This window comes from Sinocyclocheilus anshuiensis, unplaced genomic scaffold (assembly GCF_001515605.1).
Source record: "Sinocyclocheilus anshuiensis isolate Anshui unplaced genomic scaffold, SAMN03320099.WGS_v1.1 scaffold472, whole genome shotgun sequence".
NCBI lineage: Eukaryota > Metazoa > Chordata > Actinopteri > Cypriniformes > Cyprinidae > Sinocyclocheilus > Sinocyclocheilus anshuiensis.
In genome coordinates, this window is record NW_015557102.1 from 1,378,130 (window position 1) to 1,395,554 (window position 17,425).

General features: G+C 40.0%; 1 protein-coding gene across 1 annotated transcript in view; it reads right to left on the bottom strand.

Moving 5' to 3' along the window:
* Nucleotides 1-17,425, bottom strand: part of LOC107677569 (pericentrin-like) — a 53,885-nt gene that overhangs the window by 7,788 nt on the left and 28,672 nt on the right. The window contains 19 exon segments of the mRNA XM_016472501.1: nt 890-1,040; nt 1,146-1,368; nt 1,459-1,654; nt 1,757-1,927; nt 2,216-2,410; nt 2,499-2,671; nt 2,774-2,876; nt 3,550-4,050; nt 4,278-4,448; nt 5,302-6,297; nt 7,054-7,215; nt 8,204-8,356; nt 8,471-8,638; nt 8,784-8,938; nt 10,948-10,968; nt 11,274-11,478; nt 11,586-11,818; nt 13,422-13,613; nt 13,720-13,882. Of these exon segments, the coding sequence (XP_016327987.1) occupies nt 890-1,040; nt 1,146-1,368; nt 1,459-1,654; nt 1,757-1,927; nt 2,216-2,410; nt 2,499-2,671; nt 2,774-2,876; nt 3,550-4,050; nt 4,278-4,448; nt 5,302-6,297; nt 7,054-7,215; nt 8,204-8,356; nt 8,471-8,638; nt 8,784-8,938; nt 10,948-10,968; nt 11,274-11,478; nt 11,586-11,818; nt 13,422-13,613; nt 13,720-13,882 (4,332 nt within the window).

The following is a 17,425-nucleotide window of genomic DNA, read 5'->3' on the forward strand; positions in this document are numbered from 1 at the left end:
AGCTGTGCACAAGGTGTTTGTCACAGCTCCAGACTTATTTGTTCATTAATGACGTCATCAGCGACTAGTCGACTTTGACTCGACTTTCATAACATAAAAGTCGACTTGAAAAAATCAGAAGTCGTTCAACCCCTAATATATAGGCCTATAGCCTAGCTTTATTATGTTTTTCTCCGCTCGCAGAAGCGCTGCAGGTGCGTGATGTGATATGATGACCATGTGAATCCTCATGTTCAAAGGTTTGCCTTTATTTGTGTACATTCACAATAAAAATGTACACATTTCTTTCTGCCGTCTGGTTTCCTTTCGCGTAACACAAAAATGAACTGAAACTGAATACTAGGCTACTTGTTGCACAGTTTTTCTTTCGTTTTCTTAATTTAAGTAAAAATATATTTCTCGTATAGGCCTATTTATTCGTTACATACAGTGGGTACGGAAAGTATTCAGACCCCCTTAAATTTTTCACTCTTTGATATATTGCAGCCATTTGCTAAAATCATTTAAGTTAATTTTTTTTCCTCATTAATGTACACACAGCAACCAATTTAAAATAATCTTGTCGGTTAACGGTTAATAATCTGTTAACGAGCTTCGGTTGTCAGTTAGGAAAAATAACCGAAATGAACATCCCTAGTCTCCATTGCCACTTGTGATCCGATCGACCAAAACGAATCTAATACCAAGTGTATCAAGTGAATCATTCAATGACTCATTCAAAATACACAAAACAAAAAGCCACATACTGACAAAATGATTTAACCCTAACAAAAGCCACTAAATAAAAACAGTGAAAGAATATGAATATCATTTTGATGAACTACTTCAGAGTACTGATAAATGAATCACATTCACCACCAATAGAAGGTCAATACATCAAAACTCTCACCTCCTGTGTTTGGTGGTTTTGCTCAACTGTCTGTTGGTTGATGAGTCGCTGCTGCTGAAGGTCCTCCTGGAGTTCCTGTACTCTAGCCTGCTCTTTCTCCAATGCCTGGAGACAGGCTCGATGTTCAGCCTCAACATTTTCCAGCTTTAGCCTGAAACACAGACAAACATTTTTCAGAAAAAAAAAAAAAATAAAAATATGGCATACTACTAGTGACAATTCATATTCAAAGAGTGTGCATGCATGTTTGCTGTACCTGAGCTTGTGAATTTGGCTCTTTAATTCATCTTGATTTTTGTATGTAGTCTGAAGCTCTAGCCTGGTCTCTTCTAGCTCCGCCTTCAGCACTGACACAGCCTTTAGCTCTGCCTCCAACTGCCTCTGCCCCTCCAATCCCCTACTTTTCTCAGCTTCCAGAGAGGAGTGCAGATCATGTGACACTGTTTGTTCCTGTTGCAGCCGCAACTCCAGCTCTTCTACTAAACAGTGCACAGAGTTTGGGACTGTTTTGTTGGTTTACCAATACTTGCTGTCAATTTTTTCCCTCAAATTAATTGTGAAAAACATACCATCTTTATGCAGCTGATGTTGCATTTCCATGCCCTGTTCTTTTGCGGTGTGTAGGGAATCCTGCAGCTGCCGCAGCTGTTCCTGGCTCTGCTGGGTGCTTGCATGCAGCTGTGCATGCAGGCTGCGCACCTCAGCCAATAGACTGTGACGGTCTGCGTTGAACAGCTGCTCTAGAGATCTCCACTGCTGCTCCTCCTGAAAGAAAATCAGAATATTTAATAAATAAAAGCACATTAATTTATTTCAAATGAGAATATCAGCATCAAAAACAGCATCATATGCTGGGCTTCTCAGCACCTGCTTCTGAAACAGTTTCTTTAACTGATCCAACAAAGGGGTGAGGTCCATCTGAGTAGCGGTTGCCATGAAAGCTTGAAGCTGAGAGTGAAGCCATTCCCTTTCACTGTCAAACAAACTGCGGACAGCCTGCAATAGCTCATGCCTCCAGTCCACATCCCCACTGTCAGTCTTCATATACATACACACAAACAAAATTCAAATGTAAGTGAACTGTTGGATCGAGCACACTACTGCACACAATCACTTTGGATCTGCAGTTTTATTTCCAAGTTACTTTAACCTTACAAAGCCTATTGCATCATATTTAATCAGAAAAAAGGTCTCTAAATGATCAACATGATTAAAAGTTTGCTGAAAAACCGGCCGCACACAATCTACTACATGTCTTCGGTTGTCTGACTGTTTCATTCCTACTTTAAGGATCTATCAGGTAAGCGATGTACAGATGAGCCTCACCCTGGGTTTCCTGTCAGCCATCCTGCAGAGCAGCTCTCTGAGTGATAAGATGGTCTCCTGTAAGGCCCGTCTTTCCCTCTGCCAGGAGGGGGGCGGGGCAGGCTCAGAATCTGGGCGGGACTGGCCAGATGGGGCAGGGCGATGGGACAAAGACAGGATTCTACAGCTTTCCTGGTAGACGCGCTTCAACATAGCCTGTAAATGATACGCACAGATATAGAATCACTAAATCCATCAGTTCTTCATGTATGAGTGAGGGTAGCATTATAAAGTTGTTGTTTACTTGTAACTCAGGTGTGAGGGCCTCATGGCTCTCGTGCATACTGCCTGCAGCACTATCTGTGTTTTCAGCAGGTGACATTCCTCTGCAGCGCAGATACTCCACAAAATGAGCATCTAAATGCTCTGTATTCTCCAACTCAAGCCTCAGCATGGCCTCCAACTCTGAGCTCACGTCTACAAACACAGTAAGATTAACTAAGAAAATAATTCTAACCTTAATTAAACACATCCAGTCTCTCTTACAGAAATGCAAGCATGCACAAGTACACAACTCACTGCTGCCATATCCATCGCTGACCCACTCCGGCACAGACCCAGGAGAGTTGGAACCAAGTGGAGACAGAGATGGCGTCACATCTGAATTGTCCAATTCATGAACCTTAAAACATAACAGCTACACCATCACCACACCATCATGACGTCAACAGAGAGAACCAATAAACATATGTGGCACCAATTTTAACTATTGAAATTTTTGGCCAAAAAAAAAAAGTCCATTTTCTGGCACTAAGGCTGGGTGATAAATCAAAAACTGAACTGAACTTCATGAGAAACCAGAAAAATAGAAATTCATTAATTTGAAGAAATCTACTTTCATTAACATTCAACCAACATTTTTTAACCATGTTTTCATATATATACACGGTATACTTCTGTTGTGCAGTGCTTTTAGGACAAAAATCAATAAATACAATAAGACTACAAATGTTTGGTTGTAAATTGTAACAATTCTTTCTGATTACATTGATGAAACAAAGATGCATGAATTTAGAAACTGTGTCAAATGAAATGATACATTTATATTAAAAATCAAAACACAGAAACCAGAAAAAAATGAAAGGGAACAAGAATTACAAGGGGCCTAAATAAAAAAACAAAACAAGCTACTTGTTTTTTATAACCTAAATAAACAAGCTATGCTTTAATTCTTGAGGTCTAACAAACACAATGCATTTCCTTTTTTTTTTTATTAATGGCATTCAATTAGTGTTTTTAATGTTTCCATTAGCCCTGGAACTTTTCTTTGGAAAAAAAGTGAAATGCATGCTTACCGTATCTGCATCCAGGGAGTCAAGCACAGAAAGGTGTTCGGACACAGTAAGTGAGCAAGGGGATCCAGTGTGTATGCTGGGTGGGACTTCCTCTGAAGGTGGGATAAAAGTTTGTCTGGCGTGTGGTCTCTCTTTGTCCCGCTCCATAGGCGAAGGCTTGCTGTGGAGCTCTAGGCTGGCGCTGTGTAGCGCACTGAGGTCTGAGAGGTGAGACACATGCAGACGAGAGGGGTGCTCTTCACTGTACTCCAACCTACGCAGGACTTCTGGTGAAGATAAGGAAGCAGAGAGGGATGGGTCACGGGAAAGGCCTTCAAGAAAACGGTGGCCATGTTTGGGATGATGGTCCTGCAGGTTGCAGCGCTGTTGGAGCTGCTCTAGCTCCTGCTGCTGATAGGCCAGCTCTTCTTCCTGCACAGCCAGGTCATCCTGCAGACTCCGCAGCTCTGCTTTCAGGTGCTGGTTATGGACCTCGAGATCAGCCAACGCACGATCTTTCGTCTGATGGTGAAAGATCAAATCAGCAAACTTGATTTTTACACTTCTGAAAAAAAGTGACCAGTGCTTGTGCTCTGTGAAATTATTTATTCTATTAACCTTAAAAATGCATTAAATCTGTACAAATTTTTTTTTTTTACATTCTGGGTCCGTTTGGACTCAAAGTATTTATAAAACAGTCATAACTGCCAAATCAATGCGTTTATCAATTAAGAAACCAATCCACATACCTGTCCCTCTTCCAGTAGCTTTTCAGCTCTCTCTGTGCTGGTACTAAGCCCCTCCTTCACAGCTGCTAGCTCCGCCCTTAGAGCATCACACTCCGCCCTCAGGTGGATCAGCTGCTGTTCTCTCTCACGTAAAGCAGTCTCAGCTTTAGCCAAGGTCTCTTCAGCACACGTCTGCAAAAATAAACACTCAGAAATGTCAGTTCTTTACACCACACACACAAAATGTGTTACATCAGCAGTTACAAAACTATATAAAGTTAAGGTCATGCTCTGATAAATGAGCAGAAGAACTAGCTCAAATCTTCAGCAAGTCATTTGTAAAAATGCATGACTCAACATGTAAACTATTCCTAACCAGTGAACATAAACCAATACAAAAATGACATAGAACTGTTACATGTTAAAGCAATCAAGGTTTTGCCTCCTGCTCAATCACAACAAAAGTGGCTCATCACTAGAAAGAAAGTTCCAAGAAATTAAATGTTATTTGCTAAAACATCGCTCGATCATACTCTAAACAAAGCAAATATAAAAAGTGCAGCTTTTCACTTTAGCTCATGACTAACCAATCCCAAAGTTTAGATCAAGCTTTTAAAGTAAACGGTTTAAAAGACTTCAGACAGACTTCCTCTTTTTGTAAATTTACTTCCCGTGTGAGCTATGAGGGCTGTGCCAGAGGGCTGGACTAAATCATTCTATTCTTTTCCCTCCCCTTTTTTTCTTCTGTAATTTCAGGCACTACCTAAACTGCACAAACAAAACACGGTTGATCTACAACTAATTACAGAATCTGCAAAGCATGAAACCTTGAGGCAACTTCCCAAATAACTCACTGTTTACATAGTTCATGGCAAGAGTAAAGTCACAAAGTTACAGCCCAAGTCCACAGTTTGTTTATAGGGCAGTTTTGTTCAAATTCCACTACAGTAAGAAAGGAAAACTAAGCACTCAAAAACTGTAGTGAGCAGGGTTTGATTAAAAAAAAAACAAAAAAAAAAAAACAAGTTTTCCCCAAGTATCTCACCAGTACTTCTTTTTGAGCTTCCCCTTGTTTAGCCACCGTGTCCTTATGTTGATCAAGTAGTTCTTTAATGTAGTTAGTCTTTGATGTCAATTCCTGTTTCAAACGCTCTATTTCCTCCTGGAGGCATTCCTCCCGTTTTCTCAGAGCCTCTCTCTCAATGGACAGTTCACTTTTGCTTGTCTCCAAGGCAATGATGGTGGCTTTGCCTACTTGGACGTTTTCCTCAAGCCCGTCGAGTTTGAACTGTAAAGCGACAAGTTCATTCTGATATTCCTCTTCTTTGTTTTGCAGTTTCGAGATTTGGTTCTCCAGAAGCTCCTTCTCAACACACTGGTTCTTCACCTCCTCCTGCAGCCTGCCAAGCTCCTGCTGGACCTCGTCTCTTCTCACTTCCGCTCTTCTCAGCTGGAGCTCAGACTCTCTAAGCCTGGACTGATGAGCTTGCTCTGTATCTTCCAACACTTCCACACGATCCGCCAATCTCTCAGCTTCTGTCCGCTTCTCCTCTAGCTGGAGTTTCAGCTCATTTGCTTCCTGTTCCAACACAGCCACCTTCCCCCTTTCCTCTCCAAGACTCCGGCCGAGTGCCTCCACCTGGCTTCCATACTGTTCTTCTTGGGAGAGCAACAGTCTCTGTAGAGAGTCCTTCTCTTCAGCTGCTCGCTCCAGTTTAATCTGTAACTCCTGCAAGCGAGCGCGAGACGACTGCAGCATGTGGCTACTGAGCTCCTGGCACAGGCTTTCCTCAGGCGCCCTCTGTTGGCGAGGATGAGGGGACCAGGGGAAGTCAGATGACTCGGGGCTGTCAGTGTTGGGGTCACTGACCTCATGATAGTTGGGGTCAAGCTGGCTTAACTCCTCTTGAAGCTTGTTAATAACCTCGTGGAGTTGCTCAGTCTCTTCTTCCTTTGCCTGCCGTAAACGTTGCAGGTCACAACGAAGACGTTCAACCAGAGAGCGCAGGTCTTCAATCTCAGCTTGCTTTTCCTCTAGAGTCTGAAAATGGTAATGAGGACTAGTTACAAACCAGCAGCATACTCAATTGCTACAAAATAAATGACAAAAGTCTTCAAATTAAACAAGACGCTAAACCTTAGATCTATTTTCCTTGTAATAAGTGTACTCCAATCTTCCTGAATATTAGAGATGGGAATTTAAACAAATGGAACTATTCTGAATCCTCTTGAAGGGTTATTTCACCCAAAAATGAAAATTCTGTCATTAATTACTCACCCTCGTGTTGTTCGAAACCCGTAAGACCTTCGTTCATCTTCGGAACACAATTTAAGATATTTTTGATGAAATATGAGGGCTCTCTGACCCTCCCATAGACAGCAAGGCAACTACCATGTTCAAGGTCCAGAAAAGTACCAAGATGATCGACAAAGTAGTCCGTGTGACATCAGTGGTTCAACTGTAAAGTTACGAAGCTACGAGAATACTTTTTTGCACAAAGAAAACAAAAATAACGACTTTATTCCACATTTTCGTCTCTACTGCGTCACTTTGGACATGCGTTCACGACAGTATCATGACGAGAGCGTGTGGCGGCGCCGGCGCTGACCCAGATCCGACATGATGACGTCATTACGCCGGACCTGGGTCAGCTACAAAGGTCGAACGAAGGTCTTACGGGTTTGGAACAACGTGAGGGTGAGTAATTAATGACAGAATTTTAGTTTTTGGGTGAGCTAACCCTTTAATTCCAATTCCATTAACAAACAAAAACAAACATGGACATACTTGTCTTACCTTATTATCACTGGTCGTGTCAAGCTCTTGCTGCAGCTGGAGGATCTGCTGGTTTAAGTGGTCGATCTCCAGATTCTTCTCCTCCAGAAGGGCAGAAGGCAGCTGAAGGATGGATTCGTCACTGCCCTCTTCTAGTCGCCTTGTTAAAGTGTCCACAGTCTCCTAAAGGACACAGAATGAAGTCAACCTGGCTTTTTAACATCCTCCAGACCAGTGTTTCCCAACCTTTTTTTAGTCGTGGCACCCTTTGGATTTTACAGTGGGGTAATTTTGGTGCAGTAGCACGTTAGCACGAGATTTCAAACTTTGAATTGAATAAAAAAAATGACAAGCAAGCAGTCAGTAATAAAATAAGAACAAATAAAGAAATTAATAATGATAGCACAAATAAAAAATAACGACAGGCCTTCGAATTAAATAAATTGCTTTTTAGTTTTTCAGGTAGGTCTAACAGTAGGGTTAAGATATTTAACTTTTTTTTTTTTTTTACCAATTATCCAAATAATGTTTAGTCCTAGAAAGCTATTATTATCAGAACACGCGAGCATAACATAGCGGTTAGCAGATCAATGAATGAGAGGGCAGCGTTACCAGAGTTGCCCATATACCACACCATGTTACAACACAGTAGGACTATTGCAGACAGAAACAATACTGTACTACATCGATGTTTCCTGTCGGCTCAATTTTTGAGTGGACTTTGCTGTTCCGATTCGCATGAATGGTATACGAGTGGAGCGACTGAGCGGAGCGCACACACGCATTGAGCGGGATAATACGCAGAGCGTCACACCACGTGAAAGTGAAACCTGAGTGGTGAACTAATTTTCGGCAGCCGAAATTTCGGTGCATCTCTAATTATTGGCGACATCAGAAATGGATATTATATAATAGATGCTTTTTTGAACATTTTAGCAATTTAAAAATATTAAGAAAGGATTTTTTACACGGCACCCCTGCTCTCGACAGACGGCGCCCCGGTTGGGAAACACTGCTCCAGACAATCATTAACTAAATCCACTACAGTATTCGAATGAAGGTTCTGTGCTATAAATACAATTTATCCAAGACTGTGAACAAATTAATGAACATCACGATAGGATTGCCAGGCTACACTCATTATACAAGTATAATGAGACCACAGACTAACCTGCAGGTGAGTGATGTGCATGTGGAGCTGCTCTTCTGTAGCTCTGCTCTCTGTGTTTTTGAGCTCCAGCTGTAGTGTTAGTTGTCCGACCTCTTCCTCCCTCACTACCAAATCCTTCTCGAGCTCACTTATACGTTCTGACAGCAACTCCACCTAAGAGAGACGAAAACTCTTAAATCAATTTCCATTGTGCATGTCCTAACTAGAAACAAAACAGACTGTTAAAGGCAATTTCATATCTCTTTCACGGTCTTTTTATATACTCACCTGTTGTACTTTGGTCTGCAGATCCTGCTGTGAGGCTTCAAGCTGCTCCCGGAGGTTGGGGTCAGGGGTCACATCAGGGAAACGGTGTCTGGTCTCATCAAGTTTGGACTGTAGGGCAGAGATCTGAAGCTTATTAACATACTGCTGCTGCTGCAAAGCTTCTTTATCCTGAAAGTAAAAACACACAGACCACTACTGGTTAGAACTATTTTAATATTCATGCAAAATAATTCCAAATCTCCCCAAACATTAACACCCAACTGAAGCAGTGAAAAATGAATTTTGTACTTGTATTTCATGTGTTTTTGTGCACCTGTGTGAGCTCCTGAAGGTTTTTGCGTGCTTTCTGAAGTTCTTGCTCCAGCTGTGTTCCAGTTCGGCTGGCCTCTGCACAGCTCAGCAATGCCTGCTCCAACTCACGGATACGAGCTGTCAATTTTTCAATCTCTTCATTACGCTCTTCCACATACCAGAAATACAGGCACATTAAAAATGCAAATGCATCAAAAATTCAATGTATTGAATAGTGTAAATATATTATTGAATATATGTATAGAATATAGACTTTTTTTATTTTATTCTACAAGGCTGCATTAAATTGATCAAAAGTGACATTAAAGGCTTCATTTTTATTATTAAAAAAGAGAAAAAAAGAGAAAGAAAACACCTTTCAAATAAATGCTGTTCTTTTCAACTTTCTAATCAAAAAAATACTAAAAATCATTCACTTTCAATTTCCATGCAATTATCAAGCAGCACAACAGTTTTCAACATTGATAAGAAATGTTTCTTGAGCACCAAATCAGCATATTAGAATGATTTCTGAAGGATCATGTCACACTGAAGGCTGGAGTAATGTCTGCTGAAAATTCAGTTTTCCATCATAGGAATAAATTACATCTTAAAATATATTAAAATAGAAAACTATTTTGTACAAATAGAATTTAATATTCCACAATTTACCCATTTTATTTTATTTTTATTTTTAATCAAATTAATGCAGCTTTGGTGAGCAAAACACAAAGACATGACAAAAGATTTATCTATCAATAAGTTTCTTTACAAACAGAAATTGGAAAAAACCCAGAGTGGAGCCAGAGTGAAGTGACTGTAGAATGTTTTGAGCACGAATGGGAAGTTACTGCCACTTCATTCTGCTCACATACTCGTCACAGATTATCCAATAGTCACAAAAAGGGTGTCAGTCTCTTAAAACAAACACATATCTAATGGTGCTTTTCCACTGCGTGGTACGACTCGGCTCGGCTCGCGTTTCCACTGCAGTTCAGTACCGCTTAAGAGTGGGCGGGATTATTCACATGTCGTTATAGCTGTGCCGCCTCTATAGCCGCGACTCCTGAAAAACGTTTTAATTCCGCGTCGCCCCATCAAGCTCTCGCTGGATCTGCTCCTCTGCTATCAACGAGAGGAATGTCCGTACTTCCTCAACAGACAATGAAACAGCCACTTTTTGGTTGTTAAAAAAGGTGCGCTTGTTCAAAACAGTTGCATTCGATCCTTCGCTGGCTGTGCGGATTTAAATCTAGCGGTTCTGTTGTGTTTGTGTCACAAGTTCAGTGACGCAGGTAGTGACGATTCTCTCCGGCCAATCCGTGATCAGCAGAGTTTACACGTCACGTTTTGGTAACGGTACGGTTCACTTGGCTACAAGGCTGCATTAAATTGATCAAAAGTGACATTAAAGGCTTCATTTTTATTATTAAAAAAGAGAAAAAAAGAGAAAGAAAACACCTTTCAAATAAATGCTGTTCTTTTCAACTTTCTAATCAAAAAAATACTAAAAATCATTCACTTTCAATTTCCATGCAATTATCAAGCAGCACAACAGTTTTCAACATTGATAAGAAATGTTTCTTGAGCACCAAATCAGCATATTAGAATGATTTCTGAAGGATCATGTCACACTGAAGGCTGGAGTAATTGCTGAAAATTCAGTTTTCCATCATAGGAATAAATTACATCTTAAAATATATTAAAATAGAAAACTATTTTGTACAAATAGAATTTAATATTCCACAATTTACCCATTTTATTTTATTTTTATTTTTAATCAAATTAATGCAGCTTTGGTGAGCAAAACACAAAGACATGACAAAAGATTTATCTATCAATAAGTTTCTTTACAAACAGAAATGGGAAAAAACCCAGAGTGGAGCCAGAGTGAAGTGACTGTAGAATGTTTTGAGCACGAATGGGAAGTTACTGCCACTTCATTCTGCTCACATACTCGTCACAGATTATCCAATAGTCACAAAAAGGGTGTCAGTCTCTTAAAACAAACACATATCTAATGGTGCTTTTCCACTGCGTGGTACGACTCGGCTCGGCTCGCGTTTCCACTGCAGTTCAGTACCGCTTAAGAGTGGGCGGGATTATTCACATGTCGTTATAGCTGTGCCGCCTCTATAGCCGCGACTCCTGAAAAACGTTTTAATTCCGCGTCGCCCCATCAAGCTCTCGCTGGATCTGCTCCTCTGCTATCAACGAGAGGAATGTCCGTACTTCCTCAACAGACAATGAAACAGCCACTTTTTGGTTGTTAAAAAAGGTGCGCTTGTTCAAAACAGTTGCATTCGATCCTTCGCTGGCTGTGCGGATTTAAATCTAGCGGTTCTGTTGTGTTTGTGTCACAAGTTCAGTGACGCAGGTAGTGACGATTCTCTCCGGCCAATCCGTGATCAGCAGAGTTTACACGTCACGTTTTGGTAACGGTACGGTTCACTTGGAACCTCAACCGAGGTGGTACTTAAAAAAGTACCAGGTACTGTACCCAGTGGAAAACCCCCCAAAAGTGAACCGTACCGAGCTGTACTGTGCCGTACCATGCAGTGGAAAAGCGCCATAAAGTTCTAGACATGGACCCTTACCCTCTGACCCTTGCTGTCCCCTCCTGTGTGTACTTTAGATGGTTGTCTCAATTGATCTTCCAGATTTTTTATTTCCTGCTGGAATTCATCTCTCTCATGCTCCCGCTCCACTGCTTGTTCCTGTACATAAGAGGAAAAAAGGCAGAGTCATTTATTTCCCCAAGCTCACATTCACTTTTTCTGGTGCTGAATTTCAGACACTTGAATAAACTGCTGGGAACACTCACATCTATGAACTGGCGGTTATGTTTGAGCTGTTTCTCCAGAGCATCAATGTGTTGCTGCAGGTCCTCAGTCTGCAGGCGGTGCTGTTCCTCCAGCTGATGCGCACGACTCTCCTGCTCCTCCAAGGCCTGCTCCAGCATCTGCAGACGAGACGCCAAACCACCGCAGTCCTTCTCCGCCTGCCGCTGCACCTCCACACACTCCTGCCCCAGACGCTCAGTCTCCGCTAGCAGAGCTGCACAGAGCCCAGGAGGACCAATGAATAAAATCAGTAAGTAACAGCAGAGTTCATGTCAACAAAACACGCAAACTGCAAATGCAAATTAAGATGCAAACATGCACAGGAGCTCCGGATCATTTGTGCATTCTCAATGCACAAATAAAGCACAGCAAACTGGATCAAGAAGAAATTGGCAAAGAAAGACTCATAAGAGAAATTAAGTATTTGGACCTTCAAAACCAAAGGTTTAGAGCAAGTTAAACTGCAAAAAAACAACACAGGATAAGCAAGAGCACTAACAAAACAAACCAAAAAAAAATAAAAAAATCTCAAACTTCATCTGGAACGGATGCATTTAGTGTCAAACTGTACACGTAATTTTTCAACTCAAACATTTACTTCAGTCGCAGATTATCATCACAAACCTGTCTCTTCCTCTGTGTCGAGGAAGCCTACAGAGCAGAAAGAATTTGTAGGATGAAACTAAACCCTCCATCAAGCACACAATCTTAAATTTCACTCTTGTGTTAGGGGTGTATGATATTGATAAAAATTACCTAAATATTTTCCAGCATTTTGTCGATAATAATTAGAGATTATTTGGCCAAGTGTGTTTTAGTGCTGGTATCTTGGCTGGTTTGAGCCGGTCGTGAACAGCCGACTCCAGAAATTTTACATATTCTGTGCAGTGGTTAGTTCACAGCAGTGACAAAGTTTTCCACTACAAGTTAATATTTACCCCCCTTAAAATGATTTCCAGGAAATTTTATATAATATTAATAATTAATAATAAAATCAAATAGAATAATAAAACAAATCAAATGAAATCAGTATCAACAAAATTCATCTTTGCACTGCAGAAGTGGAACAGAAGATACATCTGAAGTGGCATTTAAATGTATTTAGACCGACTGTTTAATGTAATTTAAAGGTGGCTTGAATTGCATTTACAACTGCATGAATAATCCTATGGGATTCTTTTTATTTTATTTTATTTTTGTATAAATATGAATACATTTAAAGTGTAATTTCATTCATTAAAAATTATTTCATAACTAAATATGAAACTAAAACCACCACTAGGTGGCGGAAGATTTGTTCAAATGACAGATTCGTTCAGTCATTTAATCATTCATTAAACTCATTTGGTCAAAACGCATAAACGCAGTGAAGCACTGCTGTGTTGGTCAGACACAAAACAGTTCTGCTGTGGTTTGGAAATTCATTGACAAAAAACAAAGACAATAGTGCATCTAAAAATGTAACTGTTTACTTATCCTTTCTAAAATTAATGACATTTGCAATTGTGCTGATACTGGGCAAAACCGCTAAAATGGGCTACGTTGCATATATGCACTCAGCACATTTTTTGTTTCGCCAGTGTCATGCTCTAAATTGTCAGTTTGCATATTGTTAATACTATAATTATAATATTATCAAAGATGATACACATCATACACCCCTACTCTGTGTGCAAAGCAACAGGTCTTTAACAGGCCATGACTATTTGGCATGCACCGAATGACAAAACTAATGTTACGTAATTGCATGTTATGTAATTCAATCTGAGAATTAAACTAAAGCATGTCAGTTTAAATCACGGCCCTTCCTCTCTCACCCTTCTCAGTGTCTCTGAGGCCGGCCGTGAGGGCTTCTCTCTGACGCAGGAGGAGGGCATGATTTTCACTGAGCTGCTGCAGTTGAATGCGAGTGCTCTCCAGCTCCTCTGCCAGACGCTGCTGCTGCGTTTCCTTCTGCTGAAGTGCCTCCTCCAAAGCTGCTTTCTCAGCTACGTAGCCTTCCATCAGACCTAGAGCCACACATATAAATGCACACAGGACAGCAAATGAGGTAAGTGCCTGATACAGAGAAAGTAATAGAATGGACAACAGCAGACCATATATAGGTATTCTGACCTTCGGACTTGTGCAGCTCCAATTGTAGCTGGCTCTTCAGATTAGCCTCATGATCCAGCTGCTCCAGGAGCTGAGAGTTCTGAAACAGCAGAGATGCTCCAGCCTCACCTCCATCTCTGAACCGCTCATTTAGCACGGCCTGCAGACCACACATCTGCTCCAACTACAGCAGAGAATAACAGGAAGAGAGAAAAGACAGACATATGGATTAAAAGAAAAATAGGGTGAAACAGTTGCTACAGTTAAACCTACATTGTTTTTTTTAAAAGTCAAAAACACAATTGCAAACAAATAAAATAATATAATATAGAAAATATAGATAAGCTAATTTAAAATATTAATAAAGTATAACAGCATAAATACTACTACATTGTAGTATTTGTACTATTCTATAATACTATATAAATTAATACTATAAATGCTGTTCTTTCAAACTACTAAAAACATTAAAAAAATGTTTTTAGAAGTATAACCATTTCCACAAACATTCAGCAGAACGACTGTTTTCAATATTCATAACAAGAAAGGTTTCTTAAGCACCAAATCAGCATATTAAAATGATTTCTGAAGGATCAAATAACACTGACTGGAGTTAGTTTTGCCATAACAGGAATACAGTAAATCATATTTTAAAATAAAAAGATTATTTTAAAGAGCAGGTCATATGGGTTTTCGAAAAATATCTCTTTTGCGGTTTGTAACGTAGCTATCCTTCAATGTAAACAGTCTGCAAAGTTGTTAATCAAAAAAGTGCATGATAAATAAAGATATTGTGTCTCAAAAGAAAGAGTCGGCTCTGAATCGCTAGGCCTGTCGCAATAATCAATATATCGACTTATCGCGCAATAATCGCCTTAACGAGTCCATATATTTTCGAATCTTCTGTCTGTTACCGATCTACATCACTGGGTAACACATTTGCATAATCCCCACCTAACTGTACACTCGGTTACCTGCCCACAAACACTTCCGCTAGTTAGTGTGTTTACATCATGTCGAGAAGACGCTGTGTTCCACAATATTACAGCAATACAATTCGAACCTTTTGTTGTGTGCTCCTCATTTTACTGAGGACTGCTTCTCTAATCTTGGCTTTTATCTTTGTTGGCTTCTAATCTTCTTTATTTGGACTAACAAGCATCTCTGAACCACAACCTGTAAATACGATTGATACGTTATGAGTACATTCTCAATTGAGTGCTCAAAATATCTAGTTTTTTTGTGATAATATGTGATGTATACTTAGTGCAGCTTTAGGTTTCCAGGTAAACTGCGATATTACTGTCTTACTGAAATAGTTCTGATAATTCACTGTGAACCCACTATTTCCTAAGAATGTGTCAGAGTGTCGTTGTTCTAATTTACTTCGTTTAAAGAATGTAGTGTAGCGCACAGACTTTATAATCATTATGAAATTGCGGTTTATTTTGCTGCACCGGCAGTCATAGGGTTAATGCAGGGAGTAAAAGATCCGGTGTTGTGCCCATTTTCGACCCCCTGCCAAATAATTACCCCTCTCGTTGAAATCGAAATCTGATTGCCTAATCCTAACCCTACCCCCACACCTAACCCTAAACCTATGTTTACATCATGTCGAGAAGACGCTGTGTTCCACAATATTACAGCAATACAATTCGAACCTTTTGTTGTGTGCTCCTCATTTTACTGAGGACTGCTTCTCTAATCTTGGCTTTTATCTTTGTTGGCTTCTAATCTTCTTTATTTGGACTAACAAGCATCTCTGAACCACAACCTGTAAATACGATTGATACGTTATGAGTACATTCTCAATTGAGTGCTCAAAATATCTAGTTTTTTTGTGATAATGTGATGTATACCTAGTGCAGCTTTAGGTTTCCAGGTAAACTGCGATATTACTGTCTTACTGAAATAGTTCTGATAATTCACTGTGAACCCACTATTTCCTAAGAATGTGTCAGAGTGTCGTTGTTCTAATTTACTTCGTTTAAAGAATGTAGTGTAGCGCACAGACTTTATAATCATTATGAAATTGCGGTTTATTTTGCTGCACCGGCAGTCATAGGGTTAATGCAGGGAGTAAAATATCCGGTAAAGAGAGACGAGCGAGTTAGACTGGTGCGCCCGTGATACAGCTGTTCTGCGTTCTAATTAAAAGTTAAGACACGGAGCGTATTTTGTCTGTCGTTCTTCAGACATTACAGTAACAATAGACATATTTTGGTTTACAATCTGTATTGTTTCATCAGTTAGTCATGTTAGCACTCGGCTAACATATCCACCATTATTGTTTTAAGTATTTACAGTTTAGCAGCTAAACTGTAGCTGTGGGCACGATTCGCTTATGTCATTATTTTAAGAACGGATTGGAGCACTATATTATTGCTTTATGTAAAGGTGAATGCTAGGGTTGCCAGGTTGTCACAACAAAACCGGCCCAAATGCTACTCAAAACTGACCCAATGGCGTTTCGAGGGAGTCCTCCGTTAAAAAACGCGTTCCGGGGTATAAATTACAAGTTTTTTGTCAGGGTTCCCCTGGTAAATTCGCATTCCAGAGGCTAAATATGACGTTATTGGGGTCGCTTCAACCCGCGGACATCAAAACAACCGTTGACTTGGCAACACAGATGGTAGCGCTCGCTAACTTGCTCAAGCACTCCTCTTTGTGCCAATCACAACAGGCTTGGCCAGCTGACCAATCAGAGCAGAGTAGGCTTATGGAAGGGAGGGGTTTACAGACATTTTGCTCAGAACTGAATCGAATGAACCGTTTCAAAATTATGGACAAATGACTGTCTAAATGTATATTCTGGGAAAATTACAATGTTTTCTGACCTTAGATGCATTTAAACCTGTTGTAGGGGACTCCAACACAATATTAGGACACTTAAAAAAAAAAAAAACATATGACCTGCTCTTTAAATTGTAAGAACATTTCACATTACTTTTATTATTATTATTATTGATCAAATAAATACAGCCTTGTTTTGGTGAAAGATGTCTCATGCTCAAAAACAAAACTCTTACTGACACCAACTTTTAAACGGCAGTTTACTCAAGTATGAAGACTAAATACTAAACTGGAAATAAAACGTATTTAATTAAAGCATGAGGAAATTGTTGTTTCACAAAATTAACATCACAAACCATTGTGTGAACATACATGTGCATAAAAGTAACATAGCAATACGAGGGAGGAAGACTTCGTGACCTATAACAAGTTCTTGTGGCCATCGATACTGCCTAATCTATACAATTGACAGTAGTGGGTGAGTCAGGGGCGTGTGTGTGTGCGCGTGTGTAAAAGAGTGGATGACCAATAATTTTCTCCTATTAAATTCGGATAAGACAGAGATATTACTTATTGGACCAAAAAAACTACACAGAATCTCTTGGATTACAATTTGCAACTAGACGGATGTACTGTTACTTCCTCTACAGTCCAAAATCTGGGTGTTATATTAGATAGCAACTTATCTTTGGAAAATCATATTTCCCATGTTACAAAAACAGCATTTTTCCATCTTAGAAACATTGCCAAGGTACTAAACATGTTACCAGTTGCTGATGCAGAAAAGCTAGTTCATGCATTCATGACCTCTAGACTGGACTGTTGTAATGCACTGCTAGGTGGTTGTCCTGCATCTTCAATAAACAAGCTACAGGTAGTCCAAAATGCAGCGGCTAGAGTCCTTACCAGGTCAAGAAAATATGATCATATTACC